At 33.6% G+C, this 17,831-nt stretch overlaps 2 protein-coding genes across 3 annotated transcripts; both read left to right on the forward strand.

Moving 5' to 3' along the window:
- The first annotated feature begins 47 nt into the window (after nucleotides 1-47).
- Nucleotides 48-8,032, forward strand: LOC114397669 (CAAX prenyl protease 1 homolog). Its single transcript, XM_028359830.1, has 14 exons — nucleotides 48-205; nucleotides 1,582-1,729; nucleotides 1,878-1,962; nucleotides 2,046-2,141; nucleotides 2,469-2,534; nucleotides 2,703-2,801; nucleotides 2,936-3,049; nucleotides 3,616-3,726; nucleotides 4,731-4,793; nucleotides 5,576-5,668; nucleotides 5,957-6,070; nucleotides 6,763-6,834; nucleotides 7,053-7,118; nucleotides 7,551-8,032. The coding sequence occupies exons 1-14, from the start codon at nucleotides 175-177 to the stop codon at nucleotides 7,665-7,667; spliced, it is 1,275 nt and encodes a 424-aa protein (XP_028215631.1). The 5' UTR covers nucleotides 48-174; the 3' UTR covers nucleotides 7,668-8,032.
- A 2,684-nt stretch (nucleotides 8,033-10,716) lies between these two features.
- Nucleotides 10,717-17,537, forward strand: LOC114395230. Of its 2 annotated transcripts, none has more exons than XM_028356952.1 (9): nucleotides 10,717-11,083; nucleotides 11,172-11,257; nucleotides 11,349-11,477; nucleotides 11,588-11,703; nucleotides 12,603-12,684; nucleotides 13,619-13,678; nucleotides 13,762-13,869; nucleotides 16,490-16,535; nucleotides 17,214-17,537. In XM_028356952.1, exons 2-9 carry the CDS (start codon nucleotides 11,180-11,182, stop codon nucleotides 17,426-17,428), a joined length of 834 nt encoding a protein of 277 aa, XP_028212753.1. In that variant the 5' UTR covers nucleotides 10,717-11,083; nucleotides 11,172-11,179; the 3' UTR covers nucleotides 17,429-17,537. The 2 variants fall into 2 exon arrangements, with proteins under 2 accessions (XP_028212753.1, XP_028212752.1); XM_028356951.1 differs by having other exon boundaries at nucleotides 10,718-11,083; nucleotides 11,175-11,257.
- The last annotated feature ends 294 nt before the right edge of the window (nucleotides 17,538-17,831 follow it).

Genomic DNA, 17,831 nt, shown 5'->3' on the forward strand with positions numbered 1-17,831 from the left:
TTTCCAAAATTAACATAACACCCAAAATTGAGTTGCGTCCCAAACATTGGGACCTAAAGGGGGGTTTAAACAAATCCAATCTCTCAATATAAAACCCAATGATCTCACTCTGTTTCTGATTTCTCAGTTCTCACTTGTTGTTTGTCCTTCGGTTCATCAGCGTGTGTCTCAGCCATGGCGTTTCCCTACATGGAAGCCGTTGTCGGTGAGCTATCTTCTCTTTCTCTATTGCCCCTTATGCAATTTTTCCGCCTCTCTTATTTTTCAACCTCAAAAATCATATATTTCAGCTACTGGGTCATGTTATTGTAAATAAAGTTTCTATCTTTCTATTTTATCCTTTCTAATCAATTTGCTAGTTTTTGAGTTTATCGTGTAATTCGACCCTTTTATTGGATTCTGGTGACGCGTTAATTGAAAGTGCTGTGGTTATTCATTTGAGGATTTTGAGTCCCCTCCTCCCCCTTTTTACTTGCCCTAGCATTGCCATTGAATAACATGCATTTTGTGTTCTTGTTGTATTATGTATGGAGTTTTCTTTGAAAAATGTAACCCCTTTGGTTTCTGACCATTTACCAGTGCAGGGAAGAGTAATGTTAATAGACAGGGTCTTTCTCTTTCTTTTTAGTTAATTATAACTTGAGGAGAAGAAACCTAGAGTTATAACTCAGTAGAATTATATATTTATGTTGTGATCCATGTAGCTGACCTCACCTAAGGCTTTGTTGTTGTTGTTGTTGTTTTTGTTGTGGGGGTGGTGGTCATGGATGTGTTGTGGCCAGATGCGGGTGAAGCAGCATCTGAGATTTCACTGGTTGGAAAGAATAGTCCACTTATTTGGTTGTATGTGGTGTAGATAACTTGGGAGTAGAAAACATGATTGTTCTTATGCCTATACACTATGTCGTCAGGGGCATTTAAGCTAGGTTTATTAATTGCTTGATCTTGTGTTGGTTCTTCATAATATCGCATATTTATTAAAACATAGCTGGCTTGCCTCAATGACATGGTGTGTTTGGTAGTATGAACAACTCCATAAGTATGTCAAATTGGATGGATGTAATGGAACATGTTTGGCAGTGATTCATGATGTTACACAGCTCTTTTATTGTGGAAACTTTTGTATGTTGCTGAAGTAGTAAACGGTTGTAACTAAGTGCAAAGATATAAATTAGGGAGAAAAACAGACAACAACAACAAGGCCTTATCCCACTAGGGTTTGGTTTGATGTATATGTGACAAACTATAGGCCTACCTACACAGAGGCAAAAGTGAAACTGATAAAATGAATATTATGAGGAGTAGCTGCTCAAATCTGAAACCCAAATCTTGATGCATGATGCATCTTAATACTCACTGCTGCTGGGATTCAATAGAAAACCCTACAACCATTGGTCTAGTCCCTTTGCTAATACCACTATTCCCCATGATTTTGTTGTGTCATTTGGTTTGACCCAGTTTTGACTGTCCAATATTGTTTTCTTATACTTTTTTTGTTGTATTTCACTGCTTAGTCCCTTCAAAATTGAAAATAAAATATAGGATTTAACTGTTTCATGTTTTCTTATGATCTATTTTCAGGGTTTATGATATTAATGTACATATTTGAAACTTACTTGGATGTGCGGCAACATAGTGCCCTCAAACTTCCTACTCTTCCAAAGACTTTAGAAGGAGTTATCAGCCAAGAGAAATTTGAGAAATCTAGAGCCTATAGTCTTGATAAAAGGTTTGTTCTTGAATTTATGTGAATTTCTTTCATTGGATGATGTTATCTTATTCTCAAGGTTGCTTCTGGTATTTCTTTTTCTTCATAATTGTGTATTTCTGTTATTGTATCTTGTTAGCATTTTTACAAATGCCTTTTTTTTGTTCAGCCACTTCCATTTTGTTCACGAGTTTGTGACAATAGTGATAGACTCTACAATTTTGTACTTCGGAGTATTGCCCTGGTTTTGGAAGGTGAGATTTTGGTGTGGTATTTATGAAGTACGAACCCTTATTTGCCAATTGTAAAATTGCTATTTGATGTCTATTGATTACAGATATCAGGAGATTTTATGACAATAGCCAGTCTCAATGCTGAGAATGAAATACTGCATACCCTTGCCTTTTTAGCTGGGGTGATGATTTGGTCACAGGTGTGTTTTTGACACTTTTTATTACTAGAGAATATAGTAATTTTTGGGTGTATTATGCATAATTGAGACCACCAGTTTTATTTACTCCATGTTCAACTTCACTGGGACCAACTTGAATGCTTTGTTATTTATTATTCTCCTCTATCTCTTTTTGATATCCTGTGCTGAAGCATTACTTTTTGGAATATTTTTTTCTTTTTTATTACTTTTTGGGTTTTGGAAGATGATGGTAATGCTTTTTGTTGCTTCTGATAACTGTGCATTTGAATTATCAATCTTAATGTCTACATTTTAATAAACTTTATTGTGTGACTACCTATTGTGCAGATAACTGATTTGCCCTTTTCTCTGTACTCAACTTTTGTGATTGAGGCCCGTCATGGTTTTAACAAGGTTCGTATTCTTCCTTCAAATTCAACCATCCATCTATTATTTCATTCATGTTTTTAGTTCACTCCTTTTATTTTGATTTGACGTCTCATTTTGTAATATTGTTTTTCTGTTGTAAAATTCGTATTTTTGTATCCTACTATCCTTACGTTTTTATCTTCTATTATACAGCAAACACCATGGTTATTCTTTAGGGACATGATTAAAGGAATTTTCCTTTCTGTAATAATTGGTCCACCTATAGTGGCTGCAATAATTGTAATAGTACAGGTAAAATCTTCTGCTATTTAAAATAACTAGCACTTTAAAAACTTAGCTTGATATTTGGATTTTCTAGCTGCTCTTGTTTTAGAGTTATTTTTGACTTTGATTTTCTATTTTAATGTTCATGTGAATTTTGGCAGAAAGGAGGTCCATACTTGGCCATCTATCTTTGGGCTTTTACATTTGGTCTTTCTATTGTGATGATGACCCTTTATCCAGTACTAATAGCTCCACTCTTCAATAAGTTTACTCCAGTAAGAATTTCTTAACATATAATATTTTAAAAAAATTCATATACCATATTTGTTTATTTTAGTTTTGGGATAATTACATTGAATTCTTCCAAGGTTAGCACTAATTACACTCGGACTCTCCTCTTTTGGTTATGGGGCTGAGAAGGAGGTTTCAGGAGAGGTCAAATACTCAAGTTGGTAGAGGTTGGTGCAGGCAGTGGAGGTGTGGGGATGGGAGGATTTAGAGCTTGGCTTGGATGAGGAACAGTCCATCTTGGTTTTTGGGAGAAGCATCCCAGAGGAAGGGCACAATAGTCTTGTTTTGTATTTTTAATTTTGAAAAAACTAGAAAAAAATTAAAAGTCACGTGTTTGTTTTTGTGTTAATGCTTTAACAGACCAATAACTGCTGGGTTAAAGCTGTAATCATAATTATCAAATTAATGGAGTTGGGTTGGGTGGATGTAAGCAAAGTGAGTATAGTTGTGATTAGTGCAAATCGAAGGGGAGATCAGTGTACTTTTTCCTGCTATTTTTGGTTACACTTTAATTCTTTATCTTTGCACTCATGATATAATTGGTAACTAGCTTCCAGATGGTCAACTCAGGGAGAAAATTGAGAAACTTGCTTCCTCCCTCAACTATCCGTTAAAGAAACTATTTGTTGTCGATGGATCCACAAGATCAAGTCACAGCAATGTAAGGAATATTGATCTCCTCTAAATTCAAATCCAATACGGTTACACTTCATTATACTATGCTTATTTTAATCTCAAATAGATTAACTTTAACTTTATTTGTATTCTTCATTATTCCCCCTCCTTTGAGATCAAGTAAATCTTGAGATTGTTTTTTTCCTCCCCTATCTGCATGCATGCTGAGGATTCAAATATGTAGAATTTTGTCACTCACCAGAACAGTTTGATTTTTTATGAAATGCTAACCCCTGTTAATTTTCTTCTGTTGTTTGTTTTCTTTTCTTGGCCTAGTTGTTAAAAAGTGTAGCTGTCATTTTATCTTTTATTTTTAATCCCTTGAGATGATTATAATTTAGCAGTGAATAGCAGTGATGTGTCCTCACAGTCACAGATTTATCTATGTTGGCCAATAGTAATATATAATAAACTATTTTGATAAACTTTTTAGTATGGCATTGTTTTGAAGACTGCTCCTTCCCTTGCAACCCAAATTTAAAAGGGGATATGGATATCTTTATATTAAAATACATTTATTTCTTTTATACGACTTTTATATGGGTGTTGATAGATCAAAGCTGAATAACAGTGGAATAGGTTACAGAATACAAAGCACGTATACAGCAGGAAGTCATGTACTTATAGGATTTTGTTTTAATTTAGATTACATGCTCAAATTTTATCATACTTCTGTTTATGGAATAACAGGATTGCTTTTGACATCACTCTGTTATGGAGTGGTTTACCTAGCTCATGGTTTTTCAATATTGAGTTGCTTAGGGTACATTGTCTTGAAAAAACTCATGAAGATGGCTTATTAGGGCTGCTGTTTATTTTTGTGTCTTATAATATTTAGTTGGATGTGATCACTCTTTCAAATTTGCACAACTTTTCTTTATTTGAAATTTCTTATGTTGTAAAAAATAAAGTATAGAAAATAGTCTTTCATGTCATATTTTTATCTTCAGTTTGTAAATTTGCTTGAAATAATTTCTATATATATTGCAGGCCTATATGTATGGATTCTTCAAGAACAAGAGGATTGTGCTTTATGACACATTAATTCAACAGGTTAAGAATTACTAATAACTGTAGAAATTTATTTTGTCTTTCAGGTTGTTATACATCTCGTGTTTTAACCTTATGGAAGAGCTTTATTTCTATAAAATTCGTTATATTCTCTCAAGCTGCTTCTTTTTAAAAAATAAATAAATCTTGAGTGAATCTTTGCAAATGTTTGTACCATTCTCCCTCTCCCTGCTTTCATTCAATGAGATGCTACCTGCATGTAAAATTTCTATTTTGTAGGCTAGACTAGGGTTGGTTTGTAGTCAAAGCTTATGTTCAAATTGATTGAGGTGATTGAATTTGTTGTTCCACATTTAACTTTTACTGAATTAATGAATATCCCATGTAATGGTTTCCTTGCTTATTACTTTCTGATATATTTTTCATTTCATATATGTGCTGCTTCTCTTTAAAGTTTAAAATATTAGAGTGTACGTACTATGTAGCAATAGGATCTAAAATTTCAATTTTTTTATAACTCAAAAACAACCATAATTGGCAAAACATGCATCAATCCTAGCTCTGATAACAATTGATGGAAAATTAAGAAACAAATTGATGCACAGTTATAGCATGTTTATAACTAATAACAATAAGAGGGTTAGAGAATGTGTACCTAAAGAGATGAAATTGATCCTTATTATCTCAATTGAATCATGAATACCGAATGAGGGAGAATATATTAGTAGTTTATGGTGAGTGTCAGAGTGTCTATATCAAATACTAAATTTGAGAAATGTGGTTTAGTTATGAGTTATCCTTACTTATCAAATGATGTTATACAGTGCAAAGACGATGAGGAAATTGTTGCTGTTATTGCCCATGAGTTGGGACACTGGAAGCTCAACCATACTGTGTACACGTTTGTTGCTATGCAGGTTTGTGTAATAGCATTCCTGAACTGAAAGTGAATACCAGATTGCCTCTATATTGATTATTCATGATAATGGAATATTTGTGGTTACTTTGTGAAGCCGTTTAGCTTGACATCATTAAGACCTTGTTACTATTGCATTTGATGATGTAACTCTGTAAACAATGCCTAATAGTTATATCATCAAATGCATCTCTCATAGTTACATTCAATTATAATTAAATGTTTAATGGAAAAGGCATTGCAATATTTTGACTGAGATTATTTGTAACACTTTGATATATTGTTGTAGATTCTTACACTTCTACAATTTGGAGGATATACACTGGTGCGAAATTCAACTGATCTGTATCGAAGCTTTGGGTTTGATACCCAGCCAGTCCTCATTGGGCTCATCATATTTCAGGTACATTTCAAAATATGGTCTTTCCATCTAAATAAAAAATGTTTGCTGGATTTCTGTTCGATGTACATCTTGCTGCATGGGAATATTTCTGAGTTGTGCCTTGATGACCGGGTTGGTCGTGGGTTTGAATATGGAAACAACCTCTTTGTATATGCAAGGGTAAGGTTGCGTAAATGACCCTTCCCCGTACTTCGCATAGCAAGGAACCTTCGGGCACTGGAGTACGTTAGTATATTACTGGTCCATCCCTACTGTGGGCATTAGCTCAATTTAATGGTTTTGACTTATATTCTCCTGTTCAATTGTTTTAATTTTAGAGCTTTGTATCATTGCATTGGTCATTCAAACATCTCAAAATGTTCATGCAAGGGGCATAGTCTGTTGCATTATACATATCTACATAGCAAAATGCTATGCTAGCATTGGAAACATCCAGAATTGGGCTTTTGAGAACCATGTTTAGTTACTAACTTTTAAACTCATTTAGAATAAGAGGTTTATTTGACTTCTTTAAATTTGATCTTTGCTATCGGGTGCCTTAAAACACTACTTTCATGAAGTCACTAGGAGTGATATTTAGGTTGTTTGCACAAATCCAAAGTTTGAGCCTCCATGCCATTATTCTTTTATAGTTCCATGGAAGATTTTATCTACAAAGCACTTAAAATCCTTTCACCTGGATTTATTTGCAGCATACTGTAATCCCACTTCAGCAATTGGTCAGCTTTGGTCTGAACCTTGTCAGCCGATCATTTGAATTTCAGGTTACTTTCCTTTTCTTCTCCTTTCATCTCTTTTTGTTGGAGTGAAGATGGATTCGTGGAAAATAGCAATGTATTCTGTTTACACATTATTCTGGCCAAATACGTGGCCATTTTCACCTGCCCTTTTTAACTCCAACTGAGGCCGGCATAGACTTGATCTCCTATGTTTGTGCTGTGCATCTCCTTTTGACTTTCTTTATGTTTGTCATCCTATGCAGGCTGATGGCTTTGCTAAGAAGCTTGGATATGCATCTGGACTACGCGGTGGTCTTGTGAAACTACAGGTGACATTTATTATCTGTGCTTTTATACTATTATTTTCCTGGTTTGACAGGCCTTATTTGAATAAATTTCACAGTAAATGCTTAGTATTAGAAGAAAATAAAAAGGCAAAATGAGATAAATTTCATCCACATGTTAAAAATCAACCTATGCATTTAAACTTTTGAAAGTTCTCATACCTAATTTCTCTAAAAGTTGAGATGCACAAATTTATTTTGCTTTTTATTTTTTTCTCCTGTAAGTGCTTGCTAAAATGTTTGTCTAGAAGGGTCATAGTTTTATCTAACTACATCGATGCAACCAATTATCAGTGAATTGGTTGCTTTGTGGATGTATTTTCAATTTTCACTTTTTATTCTTCCTCATGCTATTATGTGCAAGGAGATTTTGTTCCTGGTGATGGGAAGTAAAGTGATTTATGCCTGCATTTTCAGGAGGAGAATCTTTCAGCTATGAATACAGATCCTTGGTACTCTGCTTATCACTATTCTCATCCTCCCCTTGTTGAAAGATTGGCCGCGCTGGACAAACCGGATAAGAAAGAAGACTAAGCAAGCAACTTAAAGATGAAGAGCAGCTAAAATTGGTTGTACCCTAATTTGCTATGATTGAGTGCTGCAATAGCTGTAATATCTCAAAAGGTGACATGTTTATGTAGCTTAGGTTTCAGTGATCATGTTTTGGTCCAGGAAGATTAGATTACAAGAGTGAAGGGAAATAGGGACAAAGCAAAAACATAGTTTTACGTATCTCTAGATGGCATTTTATAACTCTTGTGCATAATGTTTTATTACTCTGCTTTGGTTTATGTCCCACTTTTGTTTTTGTTGATTATCTTTCTTTCATACTACATTTAAAAATGTTGCTTTTGGCGAAGGTAATAGATTAAGAGTAAAATACATTCTCTTTCACGTCATGAATGAATGTTTAAACTTCAAATTACAAAGTAATTTTTTTTATCCATAAATGACTATTAAACATTCATCTTAATATATGAATGTTTAGTTTACATACTCATTTATGGATAAAAGAGTTACATATTCATTTCTATTTTAAATTCCTTCTTATGAGATATTAGTGTTGTGTATTTAGTATAAGTACGCCTTTTAAAGACAATTTTTTTTTCAATCTCTTCGCATTTTGCAACTTTAGAATTATTGATAACTAATTTTGAATATCTACTCTCAACTGGCTTTAGAAATTAAATGAAATTTTTATTTTATGTTTTTAGAATAGTTTGGTTTCAATTTTTTTATACTTTTTTACTTTCTACTCTTTTTTGGGAAGTTTTTACTTTATTTTTTGTTTTCTACTCCTTTTTAGAAATATGATTAAATTTTATTTTTAATTGTAGAGATGTCTTGAAAACTATTAAGTCAATTCTGACATCGAAGAATCTTTTGTTTCAACCTACGTGCAATACTTCTTCCTAGTAACATTTAGATATTTGATCTTAAACAAGCATTATAAAAAATTAGCATAAAAAATACAAAATATATTACATGAATGATTGTAGTGTAACGAAAGAGTATAATAAAATTTGGAATCTCTTTAGCAATTAACGCCATATCAATGCTAATTAAATCTTTCCTCTGATAAATGCTAAAAGTGTATAGCATTCTGTGTGTGTGGTAAAAAATTTAGTTCATGGGAAGAGGATTTGCTTTGGAACATGGAGTATAGGCACTCTTGTAGGTAAAACAATTGAAGTAGTAAACACCATGAAACACCATGATTAGGAGGAAGATTAATTTTATGAAACACCATGATTAGGAGGAAGATTAATTTTATGTGACTGCATAAAATTAGGTTTGTAGGAGAAAGGAAAGAGAATTAGACACGGTAGGTTTTAAGTTGTTGTACATTGCTAAAAACAAATAGGCTGGGTAAAATTGTCATTGAAAACTTCAAGTATTGGAAGAGTGATGTTGATAGGATTATAATTCTTAAGTTTGTAGTGGAAGGGGAGACTTAATGTAATTAGTGCATATTCAACCTTAGTTGGGGTTAGAAGAACACCATAAGATAAAATTTTAAGGATTTAGAAGTTTTATTTAAGGAATAACATTAGGGGGAAAAATTCTGAGAAGATCTAAATGGTCAATGTAGAAGAGATGAGAATGATGAGTGGTGGACATGCTAGTCATGATAAGATTAGGAATGAATGCACTAAGGAAGAAGTTGAGATAACTCCTGTTATAGAAAACATGGCCTATGTGATTTGATTTGTGCATGCGTTGAGAATACTTAATACTTTTTTTTTTCTTTAGCTCCTGTTATAATATTTTATAAAAATATTATATATATCATGATTTTAACACAAACCATACTATAAGACTCTCTTTAAGACTTTTCTGAGATCCTAACCATCCTAATGCGGACAAGACATTAATAAAAAATATAAAAAAATAAACTTAATATCTATCATTATTAATTTCTTGATTTATAATGTTAAATTAATAAAATAAATAGTATAATAAATAAATTAATAAAATAACTCTCTCTCACACACACACACATATATATATATATATATATATATATATATATCTTATTTTTATATAATTTTTCATCAATTGTTATGATATATAGACTAACTATGTTTTGTGTATTATTAGAAGATTTATTTATTTATTTATTTATAAATTTAATTATTAATAATATTATATTATAAACATAAATATGTTATATATAATTCTTATTAAACTTGATGACTTTTGTTATTATTATATTTGATGTGTTTGTTTATTTTTATTGTGAGTGTTGTTTGATTTTATTGTGTTTGTGAGAAAAAAATATTTTAAAACTTGATTTTTTTTTTATAAAAGTTATAAACACATGTATTTCTTTCTTGTATATTTTGAAATAAAAAATAATTTTAACTTTAGTTACAAAACTAATAAATAATTTTATAAAAGATTATTTATCAAATATTTTTTTAGAACTTGGATATTTAAATAATTAAAGTATAAAAAAATTCAGTCTACTTTAATGGTTAAATAATTAAAGTATAAAATTTAGCTTTTAAGATCATAGTTAGTCTAACATTCTTAATTTAATTATTATACTATTTATTTTATTAATTTAACGTTATAAATCAAGACATTGATAATGATAGATGTTATGTTTATTTTTTATTATTTTATATATTTTTATGTTACAATATTTATTTTAATCATTGTAACACTTATAGTATTTAATTTATTATTTTAACATTATATTTTATCTATTATTATTTGAATAGTTTTACAACGGAGACTTCGTTTCCTCTAGGCATGGCAACGAGCCCGAATCTGTGAGGCCCACCCCAGACCCATCCCGATTTTGACGGAGAAAATTGGAGTTGATCGAGGTCGGGGTTGGGGTCAAGTTTTTCCCGATAACCAAATTCGAGTTTGGGATCGGGAATGAGATTCTTAATATCCACCCGAACCTGTCACCGAACCGCTAATTATTAATATATATAACACATTGAAATATGAAACTGGGACGGAGCGAGAAAAACCCGACCCGACCTCGTCAGAGACGGGGATGGAGTATAAATATACACCCCGGTCGATTTTTAGGGTGGGGGCCAGAGAGAAATGGGGAGTCGGGGGCGGGGTGGGGTAAACAAAACCCGACCCCGACCCGCCCCGTTGCCATGCCAAGTTTTCCCCTCCCCTTTCTTCTCCCCCTCCCCTCCACTAGAAAGGCATTTGATTAACCCGTCAACCCATTCGAACCCACCCGTTTTGGACATCTTCTTGACCGGTTGGAAAAAACTGCACACCGCGCATCCCCTTTCTTCACTTCTTCATGCTTCGACTCTTCTGCGCCTTACCTCCGCCGTCGTCTGAGTCGCGCCGCCGTGACGCCGATTGGCTTCGCCGGATTTCTCCTATGTTCGCCTGACGAGACAGAGTGAATCCTGAATCGCACTTCGAACGTGTTCTCTTCGACATCTTCACTTAAGCCTTCGATTTGTGTACACAATCTCTTCTCTAACTTTTTCTTCTTTCCAAATTTCTTAGAAGACGCTGTAAAGGAATACCCATTGTTGCTTTGTTTTTTAGCAGATAAGATGCTTCCGAGGGCATTATTGGCCAAATTCGTTCTCAAACCCTCCACTGTTGTTTCTCCATTCCAGTTCAATCAGCAGGCATGTTGTTGTGCTTTTACAGTATTACCCTTGTCTTGTTTCGACATCCATGCTTATTATCTCAATCTAGGGTTTGGAATTTTTTTTGCAGAGAGCATTGCATAGTAGGAACAAGAAAGCCTTGGAGTTCATTGCAAAAGGCTGGAATGCTTTGAAGGAGGTTGATAGAGTCATCGATTATTCCGATCCCAAGCATTCGGGCATTGTTTCTCTTCTCAGGGTAATGAAAATGCTTTCTCCACCTATTTTTGCTGCTATTTGTTTCTTTATTTGAGATTTGATGCATGAGAAGAAAAAGAGGACCTTTAGTTATTTGAGGTTCAATATTAGACAGCTAAGGAGAATTTCGAGCTTGCTTTGGAAGCTGATAATACCAATACCCATGCTAGGTATTGGTTGTCCAGATTGCATATGAAATACCCTGTTCCAGGAGCTAATAAAGCTGTGTAAGTCAATTCTTTCTCCGCATCATGCTCCATCAATAAATGTAGAATTACTATACCATATGATTCTAATTCTATTGTTTCTTGGCTTAATTAAGTTTTTCATACCAGAAAAATAGGTCGTTTTCACATTACTATTTAACATTCATTCTTTTTCAACTAATACTTGAAAAACAAGCCTTATTTCTTTTAAGATAGAGTAAATTACACTAACCACCTTTGAGGTTTTGTGAAATTACACAAACACCCCAATGCCTTTTTAGGCTTTACAATAACCTCCCTTTAGGGGAGTCCGGTGGAATGTTTTTCAAACAATCAAGGGGGTTAGTGTAATGTATAACTCAAAAATTAAGGAGGGTTAGTGTAGGAGTAGAAAAAAGCAGAGGATGTTTGTGTAATGTCATGAAACCTCAGGGTAGACTGGACAGTTAGTGTAATTTACTCTTTAATTAACTTATTATGAAAGTCACTGTATGGAACTTATGATTCCCTACAAAATTGTTCTAGTTAAGCTACTTTCTGATGTGAACTCAACCAAGTAGCAATCCACAAGGAAGGGCCAAGTAAAAATCAGTCATGAAATGGAATGCCTCAATACATTATAAATCTCATTTTGTGTAGTATGATGATGCAGCTTTCTAAGATATTCTCTGTTGATTTTTTCCTTTTTAAAATCAATGACCTTCATGTCACTTTTGAGGTTTTATTATTTACTGTTCTTTTTATGCCATTTTTTAAACAGTTTCCATTGACTATGTGTAGTGTACCTGTCGGTTCACTGAGTAGCGATGACTAGTTTGAGTTCTTTTGTGCTTGGTTGTTTTTTCAAATCACATATAAATACTCTCAATCTATCAACCATGAATGCATAACCATATATTCCCTTTTCCCCATGTAAACAGAGGGGCAGCATTATTGGTAGAAGCAGCAGAAATGGGTGATCCTGAGGCACAGTATGCATTGGGTTGTCATCTAAGAGTTGAGGTGAGGGTACTCTAACCCTTATATTGTGATGACATCATTTATGTACATACAACCAACTTTGCAAACTGAGTTTATGATTGCAATAATTCGTTAATGCCTCCGTGAATCACTATTTGCAGATTTAAGATTCTGATTGTTTTTTGTGGTTAATAAATGAGATATTACCTTGGGGAGAGCGATGGTAGGCTAAAGTGCAGAAAGAAATGGCCTGGCCGTGATCTTTTGTATTCATAATGGTGAATTGATAATAGTTCCTTGATTCTTTGGTTGCCTGATTATGAAGCACATATACTTTAATTTACATCACGTATCTATATCCGTTACATATTCAATACCGATACTAATACTCTTAAATACTCCACCTAGATACTTGACTGATACGTATCTGTGAAGTATCCAAGCCTTTAAAAATAGTCGTGAAAACTCAATAGAGCTGCACATGAGACTTAGAAGCATGTATGATATGGAAACATAAAAATATTGTCCCTTAATGAACCGAAATTAGTAATTGTCCTCTTTATGGATAATTTCAAGAAAGAAATGAGATTGATATTATTCCTATTTGTAGACAATAGGAGTTGATTTATGATGATTATAATTTTTATTTTTGTTTTTAGTAATGGCCAAGAAGTGTTATTAATTTGGATTTACAGTTACAATTATATATGTATTATGTTTTATGAACTTTTATACATATCTTAGATATCTAGATGTATATCTTATTTGTTATATATTTTTAGAGTAATTGTATTTCCATATCAGATATGTATTGTATTGGATTGGATACATGTATTGTATCTATGCATCATAGTTGTGCAATTCTATTAGATTTCGATGATGTACATATCATTGAATACTTTGGGAAGTATGGTGATCCAGAGAGAATTCTTTAGTTTTGTTTTACTATTTGTTTTTACAATATTTTTGGAGACAGAATGACTATGTCCAGTCTGATCAACAAGCTTTTTATTATTTGGAGAAAGCTGTGGACCAGGTACGTAACCCTATGGAAGGTGTTTTCTTACCATGATTTCAGCATGTCTATCTAAACCTTACTTGTGGTATGTTATGTTCTAGTTGCATCCAGGTGCTCTTTACCTTTTGGGTGCTGTATATTTGACAGGCGACTGTGTCAAGAAAGATATTGCTTCTGCATTGTGGTGTTTCCACAGAGCATCGGAAAAGGTAAATAGGAAATAAAATATACCAATTAATCAAATTTAAGTCATTGGTTTTCCGTAAAATGCTCGCACCCGGTTCTGCATTTCAGCATTGTTTTCTTTATGCTCTTTTTTCATTAGTCTGGTCAATTAGACTAGTTCAACATATGTTGGAATTTCGATATCATCTGGTTATGATTTATTTAGTTTGCACTTCCCCCTGAAGTGCATACCTCTTCTCTTGCCCACCCACCTTCACTGGAGATAACCACTTCACCTGTTTTCAGTCTCTATTAATGCTATGTTACTGTTTCCTTCACTTTTGTTATTTACCTGTATGTTTTGTGCAAGTCTTTATTTTTCTTATTGAAATTATGAATAATCATTAACTTACTTGTCTTATGAGCATTAGAGCATCTACAATGTAGTTGCTTAACTACAATGCTTGATTTGCTTAACAATTAAATATTATTTTGGTGTGCCACATGTGATTTTGGGTTGCTTAAAATTGGAAAGAGTTGCTTAACAATTAAATTGGAAAGATAGGAGAGAGAATATGGAGTGGGATGTTGGAGAAGACGGGATATTTGTGATTCCAGCAACTTGTTAATAGGAATTCCCATTAGAGGGAAAACTGATTGGGTTGCTTAAAATTGAGGTGGCATAAAGTGGGTTTCTTATATGGAGAGCACTGAAGATGCTCTTACACACACGTGTCTGTATTTATTTTTTTAATATAGGATCATCCTATGTGCTATCCTGCTTTTCGCATTTTTCGGGTCGGCTGCTACGTGCCACTATTTGGAATTGATAACAAGGCAAAAGAGAATGCTTCATGAGCCATGAAGTGCAATGGAGTTTAATTGATTACTCATGCTCTGATTTGCAGTAATTAAAATTTTGTTAGTTATATTTTTTCTTAATTTTGCTTTTAGAACTCACTGGTTTACTGAAGCTTGTGTTATTTAAATCAAGTGTCCTGTTGAGTTTGTCTTCTAAACTGGTGGACTATGTGGGAAATAGACCTTTTTTGAAAAAAATTATGAAGGTTCAGTTTGTATGGTGGCCTTCAAAGTTGGCATTTGTTCAGGAGTTAGGAGTTTCTAAGCACTGTTTATACTTAAAGATTTGTTGCTAGTGATCGGTGAGGAGGTAATATTGAAGACACAAATAAATGCAGATGTCTTTGCCCAATCATAATAAATGAATGATGAAACCTGCCATGCTGTTGTTTGCTGCAAATCTTTTGATGGCCAGCCCAAGACCGGATAAAAGGTGAGGTTTGTGTTAGGCAATCCACAATCAACGTAAAACTTTGTAGAAATGGATCGAACTAGGTGATGATGATGTTAATGCTAGGTTGTTGCCTGTAGGCTGGAAGCAGTGCATTGTATGGCTGAAGTACATATGTCAAAGGAGTAAAGGAGTGACTGCATCCCTGCCTAGATGTAGTGAAAAATAAGCAGGGGCTTACATGTGTGTGTGGTAAAAAATTTAGTTCATGGGAAGAGGATTTGCTTTGGAACATGGAGTATAGGCACTCTTGTAGGTAAAACAATTGAAGTAGTAAACACCATGAAACACCATGATTAGTAGGAAGATTAATTTTATGTGACTGCATAAAATTAAGTTTGTAGGAGAAAGGAAAGAGAATTAGACACTGTAGGTTTTAAGTTGTTGTACATTGCTAAAAACAAATAGGCTGGGTAAAATTGTCATTGAAAACTTCAAGTATTGGAAGAGTGATGTTGATAGGATTATAGTTCTTAAGTTTGTAGTGGAAGGGGAGATTTAATGTAATTAGTGCATATTCAACCTTAGTTGGGGTTAGAAGAGCACCATAAGATAAAATTTTAAGGATTTAGAAGCTTTATTCAAGGAATAACATTAGGGGAAAAGATTCTGAGAAGATCTAAATGGTCAATGTAGAAGTGATGAGAATGTTGCAGTTGATGAGTGGTGGACATGCTAGTCATGATAAGATTAGGAATGAATGCACTAGGGAAGAAGTTGAGATAGCTCTTGTTATAGAAAACATGGCCTATGTGATTTGATTTGGGCATGTGTGGAGAATACTTAATACTTTTTTTTTCTTTAGCTCCTGTTATAGAATACTTAATACTTATAACCCCCTATAAGGACAGTAGATCAGAAGAGTAGCTGAATAGCTAGCAGTGGGAAGACTGAGAAAAACTATAGGCAGAACATTAAATAAAAATTTAGAAGTCCATAATTTGTCTATACTCTATAGACGTGATGTATGACAGAACATTGTGGCTTTCGTTGACCCGCATAGCCAACTCCATCTACTGGGAAAACACTTGGTTTTTATATGAATGATGGAGGATTGGAGGGAAAGGGAACATTTTGTTGAATGTGTAGCTGTATATTAATAAGTATTAATTTCTCATATTTAATGAATGACTGCATTTAATCTTGCCTTGTGAAATTTTTTATTATGAGAAAAAAAGTTTGCACCTAGATATATGGTCCTTGAAAATTTTATGGCCCAGTTAATCTACAAGCGTTCAACCTAATAGGTTTATTGCCGTTTTGTCATTTGCATGTGTAAACAATATAAATATTTAGCTGCTTGTGTAAAGAGTATGCCTTGGTTCTAAATTTTACTCCCCTTAAACATGTAGGGCCATGCTGGGGCTGCTATAGCATATGGATCTCTTCTTCTTAAAGGTAAGCTTTTCATTCTATGTTCTCCACTTTCACCTAATTATGTGGTATATCATTGTTATAGGCAACATTATTATGGTCTTAGTAAGTTCATGATTGGCAACTATAGGCATCTTTAGCTCTACTACTCGTAATGTCTTCCACGGAATGGTTGAAATTGAAATTGATCTGGTGTGAAGACAAACTAGATTCTAAATTTTTATTAGTACATTGGATACTACTACTGATATGTGGGTGGGTACGTGTGAAGAAGAACAAAATACCATTGACAATTGATCTGCATACTCAAGAGATGATTTGCCAAAACATATCTATAGTGGCAAACTGACAAGTCACGATGATGAATGAGAAAGATGCATTGCCCTTGAGATGAAGTACCTAACAACCTGTTTGTTTGCATTTTAATCGTGGCTACCACACTTTGAAAGCAAGGAAGATATTCATATTACTTCCTTCATAAGGTGATTTCGTGGTTGGGGTGCAGGGCATAAGGGTTGGAGCGATAAGGAGATCATGGATTTAATCTTCTCACTGACGTAACATACTAATTTGAAGATTAAAAGATAATTAGCTTCACCTCACTTGAATGTCTCCCAGCTGGGTCTGGTGGCTTGCATTGTACATAGCTTTTTTTATCCTGTTTAGTGTTTGGTACTAATAAAAGAAATTATTGTGCCTCAGGTGTTGAGGTTCCAGAATCGGTAATAAAGTTCAGTTTGACGAGAGGTGCTGCAGCTCATAGACGGGGGAGGAATAAGGGAGCTCTTGCAATTGATCCAGTAGAGATGGCAAGAGAAAAGTTTCAGATAGCGGCAAAAGCAGGGTGTGAGCTTGGATTCAAATGGCTTGCAAGGTTAGAGGAGGAAGAGAAACGGGCACTCACGGAGGAACATTGAGATGAAATTGAGAAGTGTAGTGTGCTTTTTTTCTCTTTTTTTTTTTTTTTTTTGTAGCAGAATGCGATCTGAATTATATGATTTAGCTTGTCTGAATTGTTGATTTTAATCATTGGTGAAAAACAATAAATAAAAAATTAAAAGATTAAAAATATAAATAAAAAATTTAATAATTAAAATTTTTAAAAAATTTAGGGACGAAAAATACAATTTATTTTTTATATTTATAAATTATAATCCATTGACGTGAAAAGTTCTAAGAAAACCTCACGGTATAAGGAACCGAATATATGGCTAGTTGACACCAAAAAGAGTCCAAAGACTCTTCTCATGACTCGATGAGTGTTGCAAGAAACTTATCTTTAATTTTTAATAACATGCACCCTTTTCTGATCCTTATGTT

This window comes from Glycine soja, chromosome 18 (assembly GCF_004193775.1).
Source record: "Glycine soja cultivar W05 chromosome 18, ASM419377v2, whole genome shotgun sequence".
Lineage (NCBI taxonomy): Eukaryota > Viridiplantae > Streptophyta > Magnoliopsida > Fabales > Fabaceae > Glycine > Glycine soja.

Excerpts from the sequence above, each read along its gene's own strand:
- LOC114397669 (XM_028359830.1), top strand. The coding sequence starts at position 175 with ATGGCGTTTCCCTACATGGAAGCCGTTGTCG. Across the intron at positions 206-1,581 it reads CTACATGGAAGCCGTTGTCG|GGTTTATGATATTAATGTAC; the intron begins GTGAGCTATCTT and ends ATCTATTTTCAG. Across the intron at positions 3,050-3,615 it reads TCTTCAATAAGTTTACTCCA|CTTCCAGATGGTCAACTCAG; the intron begins GTAAGAATTTCT and ends ATTGGTAACTAG.
- LOC114395230 (XM_028356952.1), top strand. The coding sequence starts at position 11,180 with ATGCTTCCGAGGGCATTATTGGCCAAATTCGTTCTCAAACCCTCCACT. Across the intron at positions 11,704-12,602 it reads CCAGGAGCTAATAAAGCTGT|AGGGGCAGCATTATTGGTAG; the intron begins GTAAGTCAATTC and ends CCATGTAAACAG. Across the intron at positions 16,536-17,213 it reads TGGATCTCTTCTTCTTAAAG|GTGTTGAGGTTCCAGAATCG; the intron begins GTAAGCTTTTCA and ends ATTGTGCCTCAG.